General features: G+C 40.3%; 1 protein-coding gene across 4 annotated transcripts in view; it reads right to left on the minus strand.

The window, feature by feature from the left end:
- AP2A2 (adaptor related protein complex 2 subunit alpha 2) overlaps window positions 1-19,196 on the minus strand; it is a 65,059-nt gene extending 45,863 nt beyond the window's left edge. For all 4 annotated transcript variants that reach the window (XM_083375119.1, XM_083375118.1, XM_083375117.1 and 1 more), the window contains exons 1-2: window positions 18,671-19,196; window positions 5,382-5,450 (exon numbers count right to left, since the gene is read on the minus strand). In XM_083375119.1, coding sequence (XP_083231245.1) covers window positions 5,382-5,450; window positions 18,671-18,737 — 136 coding nt within the window. In that variant the 5' untranslated portion in view covers window positions 18,738-19,196. The remainder of the gene's footprint in view (window positions 1-5,381; window positions 5,451-18,670) is intronic.
- Window positions 19,197-22,819: the final 3,623 nt, after the last annotated feature.

Genomic DNA, 22,819 nt, shown 5'->3' on the forward strand with positions numbered 1-22,819 from the left:
ACAGTGGATTGTGACTGGATAGAGCTAAGAATTTACTGGCCAGATGCCCTTCCTGATGCCTACATGGAATTCACAGCAGGTATTTTTTCTTTGTGCCCTAGGAGAGAGATATCTGCCACTACCCAGAATTGAACTCTCAACTTGCAAGTGGGAGGTAAGCATCTTCACCATTATGCCATCACGCCACTCTGGACTGAGGCAGAGTGCTTTTAAGAATTTATTATTTACCCTGAAAACAATTTTATTGATTAAATAATATGACTGAATAGGCTGCTTAATGTCTATTTATTTATTTCAATTTATATACCGCCCTTTTCCCGAGGGACTCAGGGTGGTTTACAGAACAAATTAAAACAGTACAATATACAAAGGTTAAAATTAAATTAAATTAAATATGTTGTACCAATTATATATATTTCAAGTTACATATAAAACTGTCGTTTATTTATGGGAAATTATGACTATCAGCTCTTCCTTCTCTATTCCTAGAGTTCTGAACCTCTACCCGTTAAAAATCAGTGCGGAAGAAACAGGAAGTCAGAATACAAATCAGCATTTTCAACACAGTAAGTGCGTCAAAAAGATTTCCTTTCCTTAGAAGAGCTTTCATTTAGCTGATTTGGTAGTATTGCATTTGTACAACTAAGACAAAAACCTAGATATGTTTCTTTCAATAATCGCTTATCTAGAGTGGTACCATAAAATACATTCTCAAATATTTCCCATTAATGATTCGGAGGAAGAACATGCATGTTATAACATTAAAAATGCTGTATGTATATTGATCTATAGTGGAATTCAAGAATTACCAAGCAAAGTACTTTGAAGACTGAAATAAAAGTATACATAACCACAACTCCTATGTATCGTGAAGCCAAGCACATTAGCATAAAAGAAATTATATTGAGATACTGTTTCTGCTAGATAGATGGTGCATTAAAGAGAAATTCTTTCTTATTAAGTTCACCATTTTACTCTTTAAGATGCTTTTTAAAAAGAATATAGTGCAAAATGTAAATATGATAAATATGCATTTATACTGATATTTGCATTCCTTGAAGTATGTGATAAAGCAAGTGTTGTTGAGTTTAATATATAAAGCAAACCAACAGCCTATTAATGAATTGATATTGATGGTAAAGCAGAAGAGAAGCTTCACTGCAATCAACGATCGGTAAGAACCAAAAAAAGATATGTTTAAAGGGCCAGCAAAAATACCTTTCACTAAATAGCCAGATATCTATCTGAGCTCAGTTCAAAATGCTATTTTTTATGTTAAAAATCCTGTCGGAAACCCCATTATTTCTAGGAAATCTTCCTATTGAAGAACTGCATCTCCAGGACTGCTGAAATTAATAGCCACTGGATTTTTTTTAGAATTAATTAATTCTAATTTGTTCTGGCAGCCCAACTCCAATTGATCCCCAAGAGATGCAGGGTCTTTCATGCTGAAACTCTGGAATGCCTTCTCAGCAAACAGCAACGTGAGTCTGTTGCATATCCAAAAAGTTACTCTTTTACACTGGGCCAACTGAGGCTGCCAAATATTTTCTACCACATGGATATGAAAACACCGAACTGCCTTGGAAAGAACTGGGAAATGAAGTAACTTCTTGAATTTGGAATTTCTATAAACCTTTACCTGCAATCAGTAAATTGGCAAATAACATGAAAAGGATGTCCGCCACCACCTAAGCAATTGAGGAAGTTTCCCTCTCTCCCTTCTGGGAAGATTTTAGGGGCCAAATTCAGGATTATTTAAGGAAACATCTTCAGGGTGGTAGCTTGACATGTAGCAATCCAGTCTACTGATATGCACAACATATGGGATGTTATATATTGAGAAGCGAGCATAAACTAAGCAACACCATGAAAGAAATTCAATTAACCGCATTAAAGCCATAGAAGATCCAACATCTTCTATGTATACAGGTCTCCTCCTGGGCCATTGATTAACTGGCCATGATTCACTTCTGTGGATTCAGGCTGATTTTGGGAGATAGGGGAGACTTATCTTCATGTACATAAGAAACAAACATGTAAACATATATTTTGTGTCTTTTGTTCCTCAGAAGGATCATTTGCCTTTTGTTTGGAAAGATTATTAAAAAGAAGAAAGGACAAAACTTCAAAGATATTGCATATTTGTATATTTTGCCCCTTTTTTTGTTGTGGGATATTTAAAGAAAGAAAGGACCTGATTTCATGGTTTGTATCAAAACACAGCTCAGACTTCAATGTTTTTTTTAATACTGTCTCATTGCTTCACTCAGGCATGCATTGTTCTATTTTCAAAGTGTAGAGCTATGTATTTGTCTCACTTGTCTGGAAATTGAGTCACGGCAACTGGACTTCTCTTTTTTGATTTGAAACGTTCCTTAAAAGGAGACTTTAACTAGATGACTAGGTTGGACTAGATGACCTCCCAGGTCCCTTCCAACACCATCATCATCATCATTAATGTTTTATATTATCAACTTAGTACTCTTCATTACATCTACTATGGAAAAGAGCGATTGGTCTAGCGATTAAGGTACTAGGTTAGAAACTGGGAGGCCTTGAGTTCTAGTCTTGCCTTTGGGGATGAAGCATGGTGGGTGGCCTCATTTTAGTCACACTCTCTCTCAGCCAAACGAAGCAGGCACTTGCCAACATAAATGCTGCAACTTGTCCAGGCAGTCACTAGGAGTCAATACTGACTTGAAGGTACACACACGAACACACACACACACACACGGAACGTTCAACAAAATAACTTCCTCCCAATCCAGCTTGAGCTATCTGACGTGCAAACTCAATTTTAAAAAGCAAGAAAATTCTTTCATCATTGATATCAGACAAAATTAGAGAGCTTTGCTCACTAGCTACGGCCAGCTGCATATAATTCAGTTCCTTTTACTTGTATAAATCAGTATAAGTGTCCTCTAAAGTATTTAGGCTTGGCTGCACAAATCTTATTAAGCCATTGTTTGTTTTTTCCTGAATAAATCAGTAGCATTCATGCGATAGGGAAACCCATTAACCATCATGCCATCAGCTTATTTTTTTTTCCATCTCAGTTCATTGTAATTTCTTGCTAAGGTAGTTAGTTGAAAGCTCAACTGCTAATCAAGAAATTTCTTTGTTCTTTGAATTATTTTTATGAACATGTAATTAAAGTCTGTGTAGCTTGCTATAATAGGAGAAAGGAGCACTAGACTACAGATTCTGTGAAGAGCAGACATGTCAAACACAAGGCCCGGGGGCCGGATCCGGCCCGCAACATGGTTTCATGTGGCCCGCGAAGCCATCCTGGAAGCGGTGAGGGAACGGCCTCCACTGCCTTGGCCCTGGCCCAGAGACCCTCCTTCTGCCAGAGACCCTCAGATCTGTCCCACTCCTGCCCGGGCCCCTATAGGCACCCTTGATGCGAACGATGTAGAGCTGGCCACGCCCACCCAGTAGGCCATACACACTCTAGCCACGCCCACCCAGTAGGCCACGCCCACCCTGGCCATACCCACCCGGCCCCTTGAGGGCAACCGCAATGCTGATGCGGCCCTCAATGGAATTGAGTTTGACACCCCTGGTGAAGAGCCAAAGATATCTGAGACTCACAAATCTACTTGTGTAACCCAGGCTGCTTGTTCAGCCTACTTTTCTAAGAAGGGCCATGCCACATTCAGTTGATCATACTGTCTGCAACAGGAGACAACCCACTATCTTTCTAGGCAGTGTTTCTGGAGAATGTCTTCTTATCTCAGCCAATATGCTGCACCCTCCTCAGTTCCCTATATTTTACAAAAAGCAGAAAACAATACCAGATTGCATAACTGCTGTGCTGTTAAAGTTATTTTTAAAAAAAAGAAAAGAAAAAAACTATTGACTGTCATGATCCAATTTAGGCAGCTTTTAGGCGTAAAACAACAGGATCAAAATAAAAGATTCACCTCCAAGCCCTGGTAACTAAAAGAAAGATAATAAAAACTGTTTAAAAAACCTTGGTTCTATAGCTGGACACTGCAGGCAGTCCTTGACTTATGATCATAATCGAGCCCAAAATTTCTGTTGCTAAGTGAAAATATTTGATAAGTGAATTTGGCTCCATTTTTTTACCACCTTTCTTGCTACAGTCGTTAAGTGAATCTCTGCAGTTGTTAAATTAGTAACATGGTTCTTAAGTGAATATGGCTTCCCCATTGACTTTGCTTGTCAGAAGCTGATCACATGACCCCAAGGCACTGCAACCCTCATAAATATGAGTCAGTTGTCAAGCATCTGAATTTTGATCGTGTGACCATGGGGATGCTGCAACAGTCATAAGTATGAAAAACTGTCATAAGTCACTTTTTTCAGTGCTGTTGTAACTTTGAACAGTCACTAAACGAACTGTTGTAAGGACTACCTGTATTTTTGCTTTAACTTACCTTTATGATGAATTTATTTTGTAGGAATTAGCAGTTAAATAAACAGTTAATATGTTTTTTTCTCTCTTATGGGTAAGATTTAAAAATATGTCTTAGTTTCAGAAAAGGAAACACAGGAGTTGGTTCAACAGGAACCAAACTGGGATCTCGGCAGAAATCAAGTCTTTCTACTTTACGAAACAAATTACAAAATTAATCTGCTGCATTTAACGAAGGTACCAGAGCATTTTAAGCTACTGAACCATTCCAACCAAGCTCATTAGCAACTAAAAGAGAAATTACAGTGTCCACCAAAATTGATATGTGGAAGCTCAGGGAGATTGCAGGATGTCTGAAAGTAGAGGGGGGGTGGGGAGCAGAGCAACTTGTGACCTTCCCTGCTAGCTTCCCCATTGATTTTGGTTGTTGGAAGCCAGCAGAGAAAGTCACAAAAGGCAATTGTATGACCATGGGATGCTGCAATGGCCAGAAATTCAAAGACCGGTTGTAATTACTCCTCGTTTAGCACCATTACAACTTCTAAGGACTGATGAAGAGGTATTAGTAACTGAGGACTACTGCATGCATAGACCACGTCCACATGTTCTGCTAAGCCACGTATGACAGTAAACATGGAGTAGAATGCTGTGGCATGCTAGATAATATCCATTTGTTAAACATCAGGTGTCATGTCAAATTAGAGCCACCTCTTCTTCATCTTACATTTTGTTTTGTATCCCAGTTACTTCTGTGGTGATGGCTGATTAAAATGTCCTGCTTGTTATTTTATTTATCCTTAAAAGGGCGGGGGGGGGACTATCTTGCCTCATTCATAGTTAGGGAAAGCCAAGCATTCTGCCCACCCCATGTAGAATATGAAACGGGGTTCTTAATGGAAATCCAAAATGGTAACAGTTGTTAATGCCATATTATTCACACAAAAGGATTCTCCTTTCCCAAAATAAAATCTGCAAAAACAGTGCATTACTTTCTTACCTTTAAATTTGGATCGAATATTTGCCAGTTCTTTGTTTATTCTTTTAATCTCAGCTTCTTTGCTTTTACCTGAAAAATGGGGAGGGAAAAAAACCTCTCAGTTCAGAGTACAGTTGGTAACAGAAAGAATAGTTTTTAACATCACAATAATTTGAAGGGTTTAAATCAGCTTTTTAAAAAATTGGCAACTTTAAGTAAACAATACGCCAATCAAAAAACTGCCAAAGAAGCCAAGAGCAAATAGGCCAACCACAGAATCCATAAGACCACCCCAACCAACAGTGATAGGCAAGCCGCTAGAAAATAAACTGACAGCAAACTTCACTCCTTACTAGCACTGATGATGTTACCTAGTTTGGGAAATGAAACGTCTGCAAGAAAACAAGCTCAGAGAGCACCTCTTGGCAACTTTAAATGTGTGGACTTTAGCCCCAAGAACTGCCCAGCCAGAATGCAGGCTAGGGAATTCTGGGTGTCAAAATCCACGTATCTTAAAGTTGCCAAGTTTGAAAAACACTGGTTTAAACCCCAAGCTTCTCTCTCATCCTTTTGTAACAGATGAATTGCAAATCCCTTGAAGTTCCTGCTGTGCTATCTCTCTGACCTTTCTTCACAAAATGGTCCTGTTTTGAATTTAGGATAGGCATGTCAAACTCGTGATGTCATGTGACATTGCATGACGTATCGGGACTTTTCCCTCATTGCCAGCAATGGGGTGGGCGCGGTTTCGGTGTGATGCATCCAGCCCCTGGGCCGGCAGTTTGACAAGCATGATATAAGATGTGCCAATAGTAGCCCTTGATTAAAATTTAGAAACCTAAAATTTAGAAACCAATGAAACAGAAGATGATGAAGGAAAAAAAATACCAAGAGGTGGGGAATGATGCATAAGGTTACCTCAGGATCTTTTATAAATAAGACAGTGACAGCCGGCAACAAAATATAAAACTAATGGGAGTCAATGCATTTATGATGGATAATAAGTGTGACTAATAAACTTCCCACCAGCCAGATGACATTTATAGAGATTAATTCCAGCTTCTTGCTGGATATAGCACAAGTTATGCTGACCAATGTAAAAAAACACCTTTGGCCAACAGTACTTTTAAGGTAGAAACACAAAAATCACATCATCTTCCTTTCCATAGAGAATTGCTAAAGCCATATCAAATATAATTATTTCACTTCATTGAAAAAAACAGTGCTAACACAACCCAGCTATTATTAACCATGTTTTAATAATATTGTACACACACACACACACACACACACACACAGAGAGAAAGATAGATGGAGGAGGGAGGGAGATGTGTTTGCGTGTGTTCCCTCAGGTGATTTTTTTTTTGAAAACTGAAAGATGTTCTGTACTGTAAATGTTCACTGTGTTATAATCTGGTTCCAAACACATTTCAAAGTGCTATTGCTTACCTAATGGCTTAGCAGTATGTCAAACTCTCTTGAAAACATGGAAGTTCACTTCCTGAAGACACCCATTCAATACCATTGGGGGAGGGGAGGATATATTCCTTCAAGTTAATCTTGACTCCTGACAATTTCCTGGAATAAACCTGACGTTTTCTTTGCAAGGTTCTTCAGGAATGGTTTGCCACTGACTGCTTCCTAAGGTTGAGAGAAACTGACTGGCCCAGGGTCACCCAGTTGTCTTTGTGACTAAAGTGGGGCTAGAACTCACTGTCTCCTGGATTCTAGCCTGATGCCTTAGCCACTGCACCAAATAGGCTCTCTAAGTCATCATTATTGCGTTTTTATTTTATGCCTCTAAAGTTTTTTTTAATGTATTTCTCTCTCAACATTTTCTTTTGTTTTTATAAGTTACCTAGACCAGAGGTCCCCAACCTTTTGGGCACCAGGGACTGGTTATGTGGAGAGAGGTTTTTCCACAGATTGGAGGGGACGTGGTTTTCTGTGCTGCCTGCATCCTGTGTATGGGGCTTTCCTGGTTTGTGCAGACTGGTTGCTGGTATGCCATGGCCCGGTACTGATCCACGGCCTGGGGGTTGAGGACCCCTGATCTAGACATTTTGCTGGAAGGCAATTACACCAAATGTAATTAATACATTTTCCTCAATAGATTTAGTCATTTTGCCCAGACTTCTTTACATTACCAGGAAAAGGGAATCAACACACTTAACTTCTATCAAAAACAGTTCTTTTCCATTCCAGGCTGAACACTGACCTTCAGACCTTGAATAGTTCTGATTAACAGAAGGCTTATGAACTTCCTTTGAAAGGTCATTTAAACAGATAGGAATGTTCAGTGAGCTCTTTCTACCAATGTTACAAGAACCAGTGAAACCAAGTATACTCTAAAAAAGACAACAATGCCTCTCATTTTCATACAAAAAAGTGTGAACAAAAAAGAAAAGAAAGAACTCCTTGCATTCCTTGGCTTATTTCTCTCAGAACAGTTCCTGCCTATAAAGCACCCAAATATGAAAGTAAAGCTGGAACATCTGTCTGTACATTTAAAAAATGAGGAAATCCAGCATGCAAAATCAGAACAAGTTCCAATTTCTCTGAACTCCTGGCAAGAAATAGTTTTGTCTTTTCTACCTGCCTATCTAATAAGGCATACACTGAAATGGTATGAAGAACTGTATGTGCCTGCACACTAATTTTAAAGACACTAAGTCATATTTTTAGCAGTCTGGTGGGAGACTTTAAAAGGTAGCTCAAAAAGTGAAGGACATAATTATGTAGTAAAGCAGGTCATTTTATTATTATTACTTACCTGAAGTCTAAGACTATGTCATTCAATGTTGCAATAGACATGACCCAGGCTTATTAAAAATGTTCAATGTACAGTTGCATTAAATAAGGACTTACATCCTAGTTTTATGACTACGAGATATGATCAGTTTGCAAAAAAAACCACCTCTTGCCATGAATTCAGTTCCATTTTAAGTTTTAACTCATTAATATGTTATTGGGTTCTTAGTCTTCTCCAAGATTGCTTTTCTTCTTACAGATGTTCATTACTAGTCAAGGTAATAGGAAACAAAATGTAAGAAAAAAAGCAAACTCACAGAACACAAAGGACACAACAATTCAGTTCTGAACTACATTCTCGCAAATTGTCTCTACATATTGCATCATAATTTAGTCATTGCAAATCATCTAATGGAGACAAGGTTGGTTACAGCTGTTAATTGCACCAGTATGCTTTAAAAGCATTCTTTTAAGTTTACAAATGCCTAATAACTGTTATCCAGTCCTAATTTATTAGTTCTAGAAGCTATATGCCTTAGAAGTCTGAAAAACAAGCCATTCCCTTGTGTCTTTGTGCTTTATCTTGCATGATTTGCTCTTAGCAGCAGAGAACAAATTTTGCTCCCTATAGATTGAGAATCAGAGGAAGCTCTATGATGCAGTAAAGATGGCCAATTCCTTGTTAACAGCAAACTACGCAGTGTAAAAAAGTCCATGTCTCCTTATTTCAGCTGAAAAATCAGTTTTCAAGCTGACATGAAACAGGTTTGTGCCGTAAACCTACCAAGTTCAAACCAATGGTCTGCTCCTCTCACTCTTGGAAACAGGGAGAGAAAGCAATTTTTAAAAACATTGCTTTTCTAGGTAAAGAGAACAACCTCAACAAGTACCCAGTTGAACTTCAGATTAAGCAAGAGCAATGGAGGTTCAGAAGTTCAGTTTATCAGTTTAATCTGGTTCTACAAACAAGCTTCTTCTACCCTCCTTTGTAAGTTTCTATCATTGTAAAGAATTGCAACTAAATATTTTAATTGGTGTAGAATCAACCTAGGCACAAAAAAGCAAGAGTGGACAGCAAAAGCAGTACAAATTCTTTAGTACCACTCAGCTCAAAATCTGAACTGCAGCAAAATGATTGAATCTAGGAAAAGTCTAAAATGAGAGGACTTCATAGCCACTCCAGCAGGTATAGCAAGTCAACCTAATAGAAGAGAAAAGCAATGGATTGTTTCCAATAAGCAATGTTTGCCTTTGCTGTCTGTCCTCTCCATCAGGTCAAGGATAAGCCCTAATCAACTAAGATCAAAGGAAAGCTATAATGTATGTTCAGTTAGAATCAGCTTCTTGTTGTGCAATATTTTGTTCAAATGAATTTCAAATAAAAAGCAGGGCTTTGTAATTCCCACCCCCACCAAGCTTTATTAACCATTACTGGATAACATTCGGATTTTTACAAACTACATTGGTTATGTGTATTTCATGTTAGCAAAATTGCTATGGTTTTGTATCTTTCCTTAAACTGTATGAATTTTTTTATTACACTATGCTTTAATTCGTCTCTATTTCTATCTTATATCCTTTAAGGAACTCACTGTGGTATATATGCATGTCATGCATTCATTTGAGGGAAAATGTCTCCTTTATAAGGAATAACTCTTGTATTGTTTACATTCTTTAATTTGAATATGACACTGCTTCCATGTGTGTGTGTGTGTGTGTGTGTGTGTGTGTGTAAGAGAGAGAGAGGGAGGGAGGGAGAGGGAGAGAGGGAGAGAGGGAGAGAGGGAGAGAGGGAGGGAGGGGGAGAGAGAGAGAGAGAGAGAGAGAGAGAGAGAGAGAGAGAGAGAGAGAGAGAGAGAGAGAGAGAGAGAATCACCACATCATGATTAGGAGTCTAGGGGACAACACTTGTGTCATTTCATTGTAAATGGTTTATTTCTCCCAATATATAAAACATATCAATTATGTTTTAACAGACCAGAGAAATTTTGCATGATTCATTAAAATAATAAGCACTTTGGGTAGCTTCTTCTGTAACTAATAGTCAATCAATACCTCAAGGGAAAATTCACTAAATCCTCAATATAAGTTCCAGAAAGTAAAGCTAACTATAAATACGTTTCTTACACTACTGAACTGTATTTTCTTCAGATGATAGCAGCTTTAACAGGTTAGGCCTTATCCGCTAGTCTCTTAATGTTCATTACGTATATATTTTAACAATGTTAAAATATTCTACTTTCTTCTTTGTTCAAGGACTAGCCTAAACATAAGCTTTAAAAGTACAGTGAGCAAATAAAACCCATCAAAATCCATTGTATATTTTGTTTTTTATAAGGGTGACTCAAGTGTTACTTGAATATCTACTATAGTGCAGCAGAACTTGTTGAAAACAAAACTACAACCACACCTTCCATTTCAACAGGGGATAGTAAGGAAGAGGAAAATGAAACAATCGTTAAGAAAAAAGGCAGCACAAAATAAAATTCATTGTTTTGCTAATGGTCACCTAACTGGAGGTATACAATATGTTCATTCTTTCCCAGCATAGATTCTTGATTCATAATTGCATCCATCTATCTATCTATCTATCTATCTATCTATCTATCTATCTATCTATCTATCTATCTATCTATCATCTATCTCAGTGCTTCCAAAGCTAATCAATTGAATCTTTTCAGGGTATCTTCTATTAATTACAAGATGTGTACCTAGGGAAAAAAATATGGAATGTTCTTCTGAATTCATTACTCTATGAAACAGTTCCCCTATCTAGGAACACATTCTAGGAACTTTAAATAGAAGCCACCATAAAACTATAACAATGGTGGAGATACAAATATTATGAATGTAGTTAATAATTTTCTGGAACAAAATAGCATTCAGTTGGCAGAATCCTGGCTATTGTTTATTGCAGCAACAATCTTAATGTAAAGGCAAGGAAGCTTCCTGAAATTTGGAAAGCCAATTTATGTAATTTCTATGAATATTTACAGGCCTAAGGGAGAAAAACAATGATATAGTAATTATTTCCCTAGGGTTCTGTATCAGTCAAAGCAGAAAATACTAGTGTTCATAAGCCTGCAAGTCAAATTTATTTTACTTTGGTCCAAGACTAGCATAAGATAACATTCAAAACCAGGAGAATGAATTCTTCCAAACATAATAATCCATGCCTATCATGAGCAAGATAACTACGAAAACATTAAATTCTATAATCTAAATAGGAGAAAAATTCTACATAAACTATCAAGTAAATTATGATTAAAATATGGATGTTAAAATTATATGTAGCATATTAAGATTAAAATATAAAATAACTATACGCTATTAAAAAGGAATACTATAAATTATTCTAAGCTATCTATAAAAAGAATATATAAGTGAAAGTATTAAAATATTATCCTATGAATAGATAGCAGTAAGACAGTTCAATTAAGTGACGGTTGAGCAGATAATAGAAACAGTACCATGTGATTATGTAAACAAGGGTTTTGTCAAATCTCTTGCAGGTGATCAATTTCCGATGAATTCTACAAGCAGCTATTCAAAACTTTTCCTTCTCTTATGGTAAAATGGATCAGAAACTGAAATAACAAAGAGGCAGACTGCTCAGGATAACCAGAGGTCTTCTAAATGTTCAGAAGAGTCATATTTAGATGTTTTATCAAATGAACAATACAGGTCATGTTCAATAGTCTCAGTGTGCCTGGACCTATAGGGAACAGAGGTACTCCTTTGAAGGAATACTCCTATATCTTCCATCAAGGATGTAAATGAAAGAACATTACACTGTGTCAAAATGAAGGCCTCCCTATAAGGTACATGTATCTTTGACTATGAGTAAAAAAGAGACTGGGAGTCTTGCTTATGCCAGTATATGCTCTGCACCTTTTATTTGCTACTTTAGAATTTATCTAGCCTGCTCTTAACCCACCAAAACCAGCTGGGAAAGAGAGAGCTGTAATAACCCCAATTTTTGCTGAGGATGATCATCTCTATGAGCACTGGAATTCATCCTCCAGCATTAAAAGAATCAAACTAGATGGGGAAAAGGTTTTTTTTTGCCAGAGCTAAAGCAAAAATACACTCTAGCTTTTAGTTATCACTAAATATTTGGGGGGGGGGGGGAATGGGGGCAATTGAAACATAACTGGGAACCTGAAATGTTCCTATTAAAAATTTAGACAAGATAAGCTTGGGAAGGTTGTCTGCAAAATTTGGGAAATTGTCTAGTTGAGTATCATGTTGCACCAGCATATTTGCTTTGACAATCTGCAGGCTTCTGGTCTACAACCAATCCCTTTTGACTGGAATGAATGAGTAAATGAGTGAGTGAATGAATGAATGAAAAGGATTGCCTCTGAGCATTTTGAACAAGACAGGAGCCATGTGCTTTCCCATATCCAAAGCTGTGGGAAACCACTTCCAAACAAATGAAGGAGACCAATTGGAAGCCTGTTTTTGTGCCAGGAACGAATGAATGAATGAATGAGTGAGTGAATGATCCTCTCTCTTGGACTCCTATGATTCTTCTCAGACTTGTGGGGAAGCTGAATAGAAAGACTGCATTATTTCCATATAATATAATGGTATAAATTTCTTTGTCAGCTTGGGAAAATGAAAAGTCAAGTTTAATTAACTAACCAACCATTTATGCAGACACTCAACAAAAGTAAAACTATTATTAGAGATAAAAAAGTAAAATCACAGCTACCCATTTTTAAGCTGGGGTTGGCTTTCATATGCATCAAGTTCTTCCCAATAACTTAGGATGTCGTCACGTAGCAGTGCAATGCTGGAGGCATAGTATACTTAGATTTCAATAAGGAATTTGACAAAATAGATCACAACCTGCTGCTTAGTAAGCTAGAAAAAGGTGGAATAGACAACATCACACCAGATGGATCTGTAGCTGGCTGATAAACCGTACTCAACAAGTAGTCCTCAAAGGCATTACATTCACATGGAGAGAAGTAAGCAGTGGGTTACCACAAGGCTCCATCTTAGACCCGGTACTCTTCAACATCTTCATAAATTACTTAGATGAAGGAATAGAGGAGAACTCATCAACTTTGCAGATGACAATAACTGGCAGGAATAGCCAACATCCCAGAAGACAAGCTCAGAATCCAAAAAGATCTTGACAAACTTGAGCAATGGGCCCTATCCAACAAAATGCATTTTAATGTGGAGAAAAGCAAAGTTTTACATTTAAGCAGAAAAAAATCAAATGTGCAAGGACAGATTAAACAAGACCTGGCTCAAAAACAGTAACTGTGAGAGGGACCTTGGAGTCCTAGTGGATGAACTTGAATATGAGCCAGCAGTGTATAGCAGCTAAAAAAGCCAATACAATCCTGGGTTATATAAACAGAGGCACAGAATCAAGATCATGCGAAGTATTAGTACCACTTTATAAAATCCTAGTAACACCACACCTGGAATACTGCAACCAGTTTCGGTCAGCATACTACAAAAAAGATATTGAGACTAAGATGATCAAAGGCCTGGAGACTAAAACATTTGAAGAACAGCTGCAGGGCTTGGGTTTGGCTAGTCTAAAGAAAAGAAGAAACGGGTGACATGATAGTATTCCAGTATTTGAGGGGTTCCCACAAAGAAGAGGGGGTCAAATTATTCTCCAAAGCACCAGAGGGCAGGGCAAGAAACAATGGTTTGAAACTGACCAAAGCAACCTGGAATTAAGGAGAAACTTCCTAACAGTGAGGACAATTAACCAGTGGAACAGCTTGCCTTCAGAAATCGTGGGCACCCCATCACTGGAGGTTTTTAACAAAAGGCTAGACAGTCACTTGCCTGAATGGTATAGGTTCTCCTGCCTGAGCAGAGGGCTGGATTAGAAGACCTCCAAGGTCCCTTCAGCTCTATTCTATTCTAAAACAGTTCATTTAGTGACTGTTCAAACTTACACTGGCATTGAAAAAAAATGACATATGACCATTTTTCGTACCTATGAATGTTGCAGCATCTCCATGGTCACAAGATCAAAATTCAGGCGCTTGGCAACTGTATTTTAATCTACCGTATTTTCCGGCGTATAAGACGACTTTTTAACCCATGAAAATCTTCTCAAAAGTTGGGGGTCGTCTTATACGCCAGAAAATACTATTCACCTCTCTGATCTTTTCTCTTTTCTGCTGGATGGCAGGATCGCTGGGTGAATGGAGGTAGGCGATGGCAACCTGTGGTTAAGCGGCCGATGGCGAACGGGTGATGGAGGGCAAACTCTTGTCAGCTCCTGGGGCGGCTACTGCAGCCGCCGCCGTTGCTCTCTGTAGCACTGGCCATGCTGGCGCTTCCAATGCTGGCTGTCAGGTCCCCGAAAAGAGGAGGGGCAGGCGGTCCCCAGAGGCGCGCTGCTCGACAGTAGGAAGGGAGCACCTTTGCTCCTGCCAAGGCACCGCCTGACCCGCGCTAACCGGAGGAATCGCTTGCCCGGTCACGGAGTGCGGAATAGCAGTACTTGGCGCCCCTCTTGCTCACAGACCATGCAGCGGCCCTCACCAGCCGGCCTCGGCATGGCCGCCCCAAGCCCGGCTCTCTAGCGCGTCTTCCGGGCCCGCCTGGCCAACTGCCTCCTGGGCGGGGCTCGGCTCCAGACGCGGCGGCTGCTCTGTCTGCAAATGCTATCTCAAAGCCGGATCGCGCTTGGACGTGCAGGCTGCCAAAAGGCGGGGACTCAGAGTTCCCGTGGTGGTTGCGGCTTCTGGTGTGCTGTTTGCAGAGTCTGGCCTGGAAGAGCGTGTCATGTGAACGCAGTGTATTCCAAAGGGTGGGTGGAAGGAAAAGCCCCTTTGGGCTTCAAAAGGGTGGCTTTGCACCATTTGCATCAGACGAGGCTGAATCGGGCTTGTGTCAGACACTTGGCAACTGGCATGTAAGTATTTTCCGGCGTACAAGACGAAAAATCTTGAAAATCTTCTCAAAAGTCAGGGGTCATCTTATACGCCCAGTCATCTTATATGCCGGAAAATACGGTATGTGAGGATCCATGTAGTGTGGCCTTTTGTAATCGACAGATGGAAATTCTGTCAATGTGCAAATTTTCCAAGTTCTGCCCCAGATATTTTGGTTATCATTATTGTATTATATTGTGCTTTTGAGTCGTTTTGATTCTTGGAGACTACCTGGACCATTTAGTCCCTGAGGTTTTCATGTCCACTGCCTGCTTCCTAGGGCCAAGTGAGAGCGACTGACCAAAGCTTGCTTTATGCCTAAGGTGGGGTTATAACTCATGGTCTCCTGGTTTCTAGCCTATTGCTTTACCCACTATACCAACTGGCCTAAACTAATACAGAACCTTGTTTTGGGGTGAACACAGTATGGCCTTCGGGAATGTAATGCCCATATAATATATAATGCCCATAATGTACCTTTCCACTGTGGCTGTAAACAAGAAGCCCCAGACAACATTGTCCATGCAATCCTACAACCTCAATACATCAGGAAGGCAACAAGTGTGGGGAGGAAGGTTGCTGTAATTGTCTCAGCCATGGATCTAAGCTTTCTGACAATTGTCACAGTGATTCTCCTATGTTTAGTACAAGATTCCAAAGTTCATTACCTACACAAGAGGCCTTCCTAGAACACAAACAAGCATTCTTTGAAATAAATTAGTTTAAACATAGACGTATTTACCAGAAAGGCAAGGAAACAAAAGATTTTTGGGGCTTTCTGACAGGATTTACTTTTGGACCTCAATTGAGGGTAAATTACTATTTGTTGTTGCTCACCAGGCAATAGTAGTAGTGTACTATATTCTTACCAAATAGCATAATTATGCACTGCATTTTTTAAAAAAATTACACAGGTCCAAGCAGCTTCCTCTTAATAAAAATCTAAGATGCATCCTTAAACAATTATTCATTTAAAGTAAACACTTCCGGGTGAGATTCAAGGTGCTGGTGATTACCTATAAAGCCCTAAATGGCATGGGTCCAGATTACTTACAGGAGCACCTGCTGCCGGCGTCATCTTCCCTTCGTCCTGTGCGCTCCCACAGAGAGGGCCTCCTCAGGGTGCCGTCGGTCAGAGAGTGTCGGCTTGCGGCCCCCAGGGGGAGAACATTCTGTGTGGGTGCGCCAGCCCTTTGGAATCAATTACCGGTTGAGCTCCGGATGGCTCCCGACCTTCGCTCTTTCCGCCGTGATCTGAAAGCCTATTTATTTGAACAGGCCGGACTGGTTTAAGGGTTTGGGGTATTTTTAATTATTTATTGTTAGGGCTTAATTAATTTTATTTTATTTTAACTTTTGTATGTAATGCTTTTATTGCCCTGTACACCGCCCTGAGTCCTTCGCGAGAAGGGCGGTATAGAAATTCAATAAATAAATAAATAAACTTCCCAAATTCAATTGTAAATGAGATACAACTCACTATCACTATATAACAAGCTGGGCAAAGCAGTTTAAAAAGGTTTTAACTCACTGAAAAATGTTTTAAATTTTGTTGTAATAGTTATAGTTATCTGATATGTTCTATGTACTGAAAATATAACCATGATGCTTAATAACAGTGAAGTTATTTCTCAATGGGGGGGGAGACAGGGAGAAGGGAGATTTCAGTATATCATATAACCACATACCAAATTAATGGCTAGGCCAATTGTCATTCAAAGGCAGCCAACTAATTGTAATTTAAGGGTCAACAGAATGATATATTTATAATAGCATTTAACCAGTCAGGCTTCTACAATAAAAAGAGTCCATTTCAGAGGTACTTCCTATTTTTCTTGCAAAACAGGGGCATATGTTAAAGGAGAAGCTGCTGCTCTTGGAAACATATCAAACAAATAATTACTCAATCATTCTACTAAAAGTTAGTTTTAGGACAGTCTTCCCTTCACTTAGGACCCTCCAAATACATGAAAATATATTTTTGCATACAGTGTCTCAAAATTACACATTGGAAGGTACCAAATCACAGAGGCCTTTTTCAAGGCATCTAAAGCTAAACATTCTCAATTTACTCATTATTAGAAGTACCAAAGAGCCTGTGTTCTGGCACAGCTATAAATACAGCCATTAGTATTCTTTAAACAATTCTTAAAATGAATATTGGCTGGTTCACTGAGGTCTTTTTGGCGGACTTTTACAGTTTTGATTTCCAAAGGTCTCCTGAAGGATAGTTCTGCTGCTAAAAGAAGATTAGGAATATTCTTTCAGCTACTCGGCACAGAATTCCTTAAACCTCAGACTGTGGGCTGATTTAGCTACAGAAGCCATACCACTGTACTAGCATACATCTAAATATATACAATTACACAGGTGCAGTTCCTATTATTGTTGCTCTTGAATGACTTTGTTGTTTAGAAAACAAGTGTCCTGGGAAATGGATGAAAACAGCTACTTTTGTCTGCTGTGGGGACACAAACAGCTAGACCATTCTTCTAAACCAGATTCCATTTTAGGAGGCAATGTAGGAGAAGATTTTCAACATATTTTTTTTGCCAAGAACAATTTATGCTGATGCAGTTACATATATATATATATTTCCCCAAAAAAGGATGAGAAATTAGACTAAGGAAGCCAGAATTGTCTTGTCCTACTTATTTTTGCTGCAGCTTGCCTCCCTTACAGTCCTAGGTACTCCTCAAACAGTGGAGTAAAATGCTTGGGTCTTTTATTTCCGCTGCATTTCTAACAGCCAGGGAAGAGGAATTTACGGAATTTTCTGTGTGGGGGGCTAACCAACCAACCTTGATTTGAGAGGGGGGCCTCATTTGCCCCCTTGCCTGGGGCAGTGAAGAGTTTTAAGACTGGGCTGTCAGCTTCCCAGCATAGACCCTCTCCTTAATTTTCTTTCCTGAGGCTACACATACGGCAATATTTTCTTATATACCAATACTTGCCAAGCTTCCGTTTCTCCCCCCCCCCCCGCCAGCATCCCAAGACAGAGCTAAGCTTCCTTTCATTTAAGGCCCATTTTCTGGGTCGGTGGGACCACCATCGAAGGACATTTCCTATCTTTAAGGCCACCCAGGCAAGAAGAGGCTGCCTTGGCGCAGGCTAATAAGGACTTTCTCCGGCCCCATCTACAGCCACAGCCCGCGGGGCTTCTTCGCATCGCTACAATCAGCTTTCGCAAAGCAGTTTCAGAGACAACAACCCCCCCCCCCGTGTGTGTGTGTGTGTGTGTGTCTGTCTCTCTCTCTCTCTCTCGGCCAACGCGAAAGAGACACCCGGCAGTAGAAGGTGGCTGATCGCCAGCCCAAAACGCCGTCGGTGGCGAGAGCGGAGCGGAGCCTTCCCAGGACGGCCGCCTTCTCATTATGCTTGAAGCCAGCCCAGCCCGGCGTTCCCCGCGGAGGGTCCCTTTCCCAAGACAACCCGCAGCCGCCTCCGTGGGAAAGGAACGGGGCAACGCTGAACCCGCCCCGGAGCAGAAACAAGGAAACGAGCGGGTTACTCCCGGGAAGGAAAGGAACCCCACCCGGGAAAGAAAACAAAAAAAAAAAAAAAACCGCGAGCCCCGACGCCCCCGCCGAGCCCTCCTGGCCGGAGGCAAGTTTTCCTCGCCGCCCCTGCCACGCTTACAGTTCCTGATGTCCGAGATGAAGACGGCCAGGCCCCGCATCCCATCCCCCTTCGACACGGCCGGCATCTTTACGCCGAAGCAGAGACTCCCACCGCCGAGACTTGCTGCCGCGATCCTCCGCGCGAAGGACCTTTAGCCCCCGAAGCCGCCTTGCCGCCTCGCCTGAGCGCAAGCGCGACGCCTTTCCGCCTTCGCCGGCCTATCTCGGAGGCGCTAGGCAGCGCCTCGGGGCGCCACCTCGCGTGCGGAGGAAGGGATGTGGCGGCGGGGTTTGGGCCGAACGAGGCTGCCTCAGGGCCACGCTCCGTGGCCCCGTCGGCTCCTCGTCGCTAGCTGCAGCTGCCGGGCCCTCAGTCCCAAGGAAGAGGCTCCGCTCGAGCGCACTTGGCCTTCCTTCCCGAGGCAGCGCGCATCCCGCTGCAAGAGCAGGAACAGGTGTTGATCCTTCCTAGGCTGGGCGGAGGAAATGGAGCGCAGAACGCCGCCTCCGCCAGGCCCCTAATGAGAAATAAATCCGCTTGAGTGTTAAAAATGGGATTTGGTTTGCCATCTTCAATCCTCCTGGTGAGTTTAGCCGATTGGACGCAATGAAATATTTCTGAATAAGCACCCCAAAGTCTGCCTTTTTACCGCTTTGTCGGTATATAGGCTATAAAAGCCCCACCTTTCATTGGGTCTGTCACTCTTATAAGCCCTGTTAGATTTTTCAAACGGTATACAATACTGTTCCATTGCTTTAAAAAAAAATAAAAGCACACTATGCTGTTCCATTATTTTTTTTAAAAAAAATAATAGCCTAAATGTGGCTTGTTCAGAGAGGAGAAGTCAAATAGGCTATAGGAAGCTTGGTTACAACTTGTGAAATTCAGCTGCTCTCCAATCAGTATGTTAAATCAACTATCATTTTCTTTTCTTCAAATATTACATTAGGTATATGGTTCACTGCAATCAAAATAAACTATACAATAAAATACTACACTACTGTTGATATTAGTTATCTTCCAAGCCTACATATATCTCTCATGCTGTAAGCTTAGAATTACATACTGCTCAGGGTTGAAATGAGGGATCCTTGGTGCTCTGTGAGCTTGGTTGTTTTCTTACCGACATTACATTACCCATCTAGGTAGCAGCTCAATGCTTTGATTTTGAATAATGAAACATCTGCAAGAAAACCAAGCTCAGAGAGCACCAAGGACCCCTCATTCCTTAATTCTCTCTATATATACAACTGCATGTTTGGAACAATACAACAGGCTTTTCCTTAAGTATCAATATTCAAAAATTCCACAAACAGCATCCTTTTATGTTACACTTATTGCATGAAGAACTTTCTATGCCCATTCCAGTTGTCAAGATACGTTCCTCTAAGGATCTTGTTTTAACAGGCACATTAGTTAATATTGGCATGGTATTATAATGCTGTGCTGGCTTACAACTAATAATGTTTGCTTCCCCACTATGCTGTAGTTAGATGGCTGTTTGTGGGAGAGGTGTGGGTCTAAATCATAGATTGGTCTGTTGGCTGGTCATAGATGCAGATAGTCTATACAAGTGAAACTATTGTGCAATTTCATATTGAGCGTATCTAACTGGAAAGGACCTTGACAAACTCTAGGACTGGCAACCTATAGGTTATTATTTATTAGATTTTTCCCTGCCTTTATTACTTTATAAGTAACTCAAGACAGCGGACATACATAATACTCCTTCCTCCTCCTATTTTCTCCACAGCAACAACCCTATGAGGTGGGTTGGGCTGAGAGAGAGTGACTAGCTCAAAGTCACCCAGTTGACTTTCATGCCTAAAATGGGATTAGAACTCACCAGTCTCCTGGTTTCCAGCTTGGGGCTTTAACCACTAGACTAAACTGGTTCTCTAGTTTGTATACATTTTCCACTTCAGCAGTAGTATGGATCATTCTTAAACCCCTTACATAGTCAAGTTGAGCCCACCATTCAAAGATCAATATAGTCATTAAGTAGGAAAAAGTTGCATATCCCTGTACTAGGATTTTTACTCCTTTGGGTCACTATGAGATCACAACGGCTAGTCCAGTGGTCTTCAAACTTGGCCCTTTTATGACTTGTGGACTACAACTCCCAGAATTCCTTATCCAGGCACACTGGCTGAGGAATTCTGGGAGTTGAAGTCCACAAGTCATAAAAGGGCCAAGTTTGAAGACCCCTGGGCTAGTCTTTTCATCATTAGACTTTCCACAGATCATAATAGCCTATCCTCCTTCAGGCAGGCAGTATCCACAGAAAGTCACTCTGGCCATTTCTCTCCTTTGGGCAGGCAGTACCATGGCAAATCTAAAATATAGCTTGTGAAAAAAATGGAAAAGACAACAGAATCAAAACATGGTTTCTCTCTGCGTTGGACATTAGTGCCAGCACAAGCTCTGAAAGGTCAGTCTCTCTTATAGGCAATCAGCAGTGGAAACTGAAGCTAAGCAGGGTCAGGCCAAGGAAATAATAGCAAACCCACTTCTCTTGCCAAGAAAAATTCTATTGCCCCCAGAAGGAATGGAAGTTACTTGTTCTTGTGCTTTTTAAAAATAAAACTACAGTACTAAAACTCAGCAGGCCAACATAAAAATCTATCAAAGCCCCAGGTGTATATCCAATCATTGAACTGGTTGTAAGAAACTTCCAAAGTGATTTGTCATATTTTTCTACTAACTAGAAGAAGAAAAAATCAGAAGGGGTGGTAACAGTCTGAGTTTTAAAGGAAGAATGGAGGTGGGGTGCTCTCCCCTCATTTTATTCACACAAAAATGGTACTATGTAGGTCAGAGAAATAGTAAGTTAGTATGTGGTGTAAAGACAGTTCATGAGTATCAGAGTTTAAGGGGGTACATACGCAAAGCCAACCACACTCAGTGCAACATTTCATTGGCTTTACGCCTTCTCAAATACTAGCTTGTGTCTACTCAAGATACTGAAATCCATGAATTTTTAGGCAAGAGTGCATGGGATTTCATGCCCCATTACTTTTGTACAGCTTTGCAGAAAATTCAAAATTAGGCTCTCAGATTATACATCTGAACAACCATCCAAGGTCAGAGAAAACTTTGTGATTTAGTAGCAGCCTTGCAATCTTTAGCAGAAAGATGTAGTTGAATTGGCTAAGAATTAGTGAAACAACCTTGAATGTTTCTTTTCAAATACTCCTTGTTGCCACTTAGTTCTCATACAACTTTTTGCAACTCAGATCCTATAGCTCAAACTTTGATCAAATTGAAATAGTTTGCCTGTGATTGAGTAATTGAATTCAGCTAGTGGAATTAATTTCAGTTTTACACCACCAGCTTTTTTCATCGCTTTTTATGAACGTTTTGTGTCTCTGACTGGACCTAATAATGTAATCTCCCAGTTAGGGATTTTTATCCAGTCTTTTTATGTTTTTGTTATTGTTTATATTATTTTATTATTGATACACACCCACCCTCTAACGTAGCTATTTTTAGGTTGACGTTTTGCCTTTGCCTTGCTATATTGAGCCTGCTTAAGCCTATTTAGTAGGCTGAGATATTTCGCCGTTGTAATTCTCCGCTGTTTCCGAAGCGGGCTTCCAATAAGTCTTAGTTTTACCGTACGACTTGGGGCATCTCGCTAGACCTCCCTCGTTATCAGTCACTTTATTATGAAGTCACACAAAAAAGAAAGAAAGAAAGAAAGAAAGAAAGAAAGAAAGAAAGAAAGAAAGAAAGAAAGAAAGAAAGAAAGAAAGAAAGAAAGAAAGAAAGAAAGAAAGAAAGAAAGAAAGAAAGAAAGAAAGAAAGAAAGAAAGAAAGAAAGAAAGAAAGAAAGAAAGAAAGGCTCCTTTAAAAGGCGTGCGCTTCTGGCCTCTGAAGATTTTGCTTCACTTCCGAGTCGAGGCAGATCCGGTTTACAGAAGGAAATCAAGGGCGCGAACGCGAGTGCTTGAAAAGGTGGGAGGGGATTTGAAAAGACAGACAGGCAAGCAAGCAAGCAAGCAAGCTGACTTTGGGTTGAGTAGAGCTACACGCAACGGGTCAGCCTCTACTATTCGTAGCTCTTCAAAAAGTCGTCTTCGTGTTTCCCGGGTGGGATTTCCCACGCGCTAACAGCCTATCCCAGGGGTCGGCAACCTCGGCTCTTTTATGACTCGTGGACTTCAA

Source organism: Vipera ursinii (genome assembly GCF_947247035.1).
Source record: "Vipera ursinii genome assembly, chromosome: 1".
Classification (NCBI taxonomy): Eukaryota; Metazoa; Chordata; class Lepidosauria; order Squamata; family Viperidae; genus Vipera; species Vipera ursinii.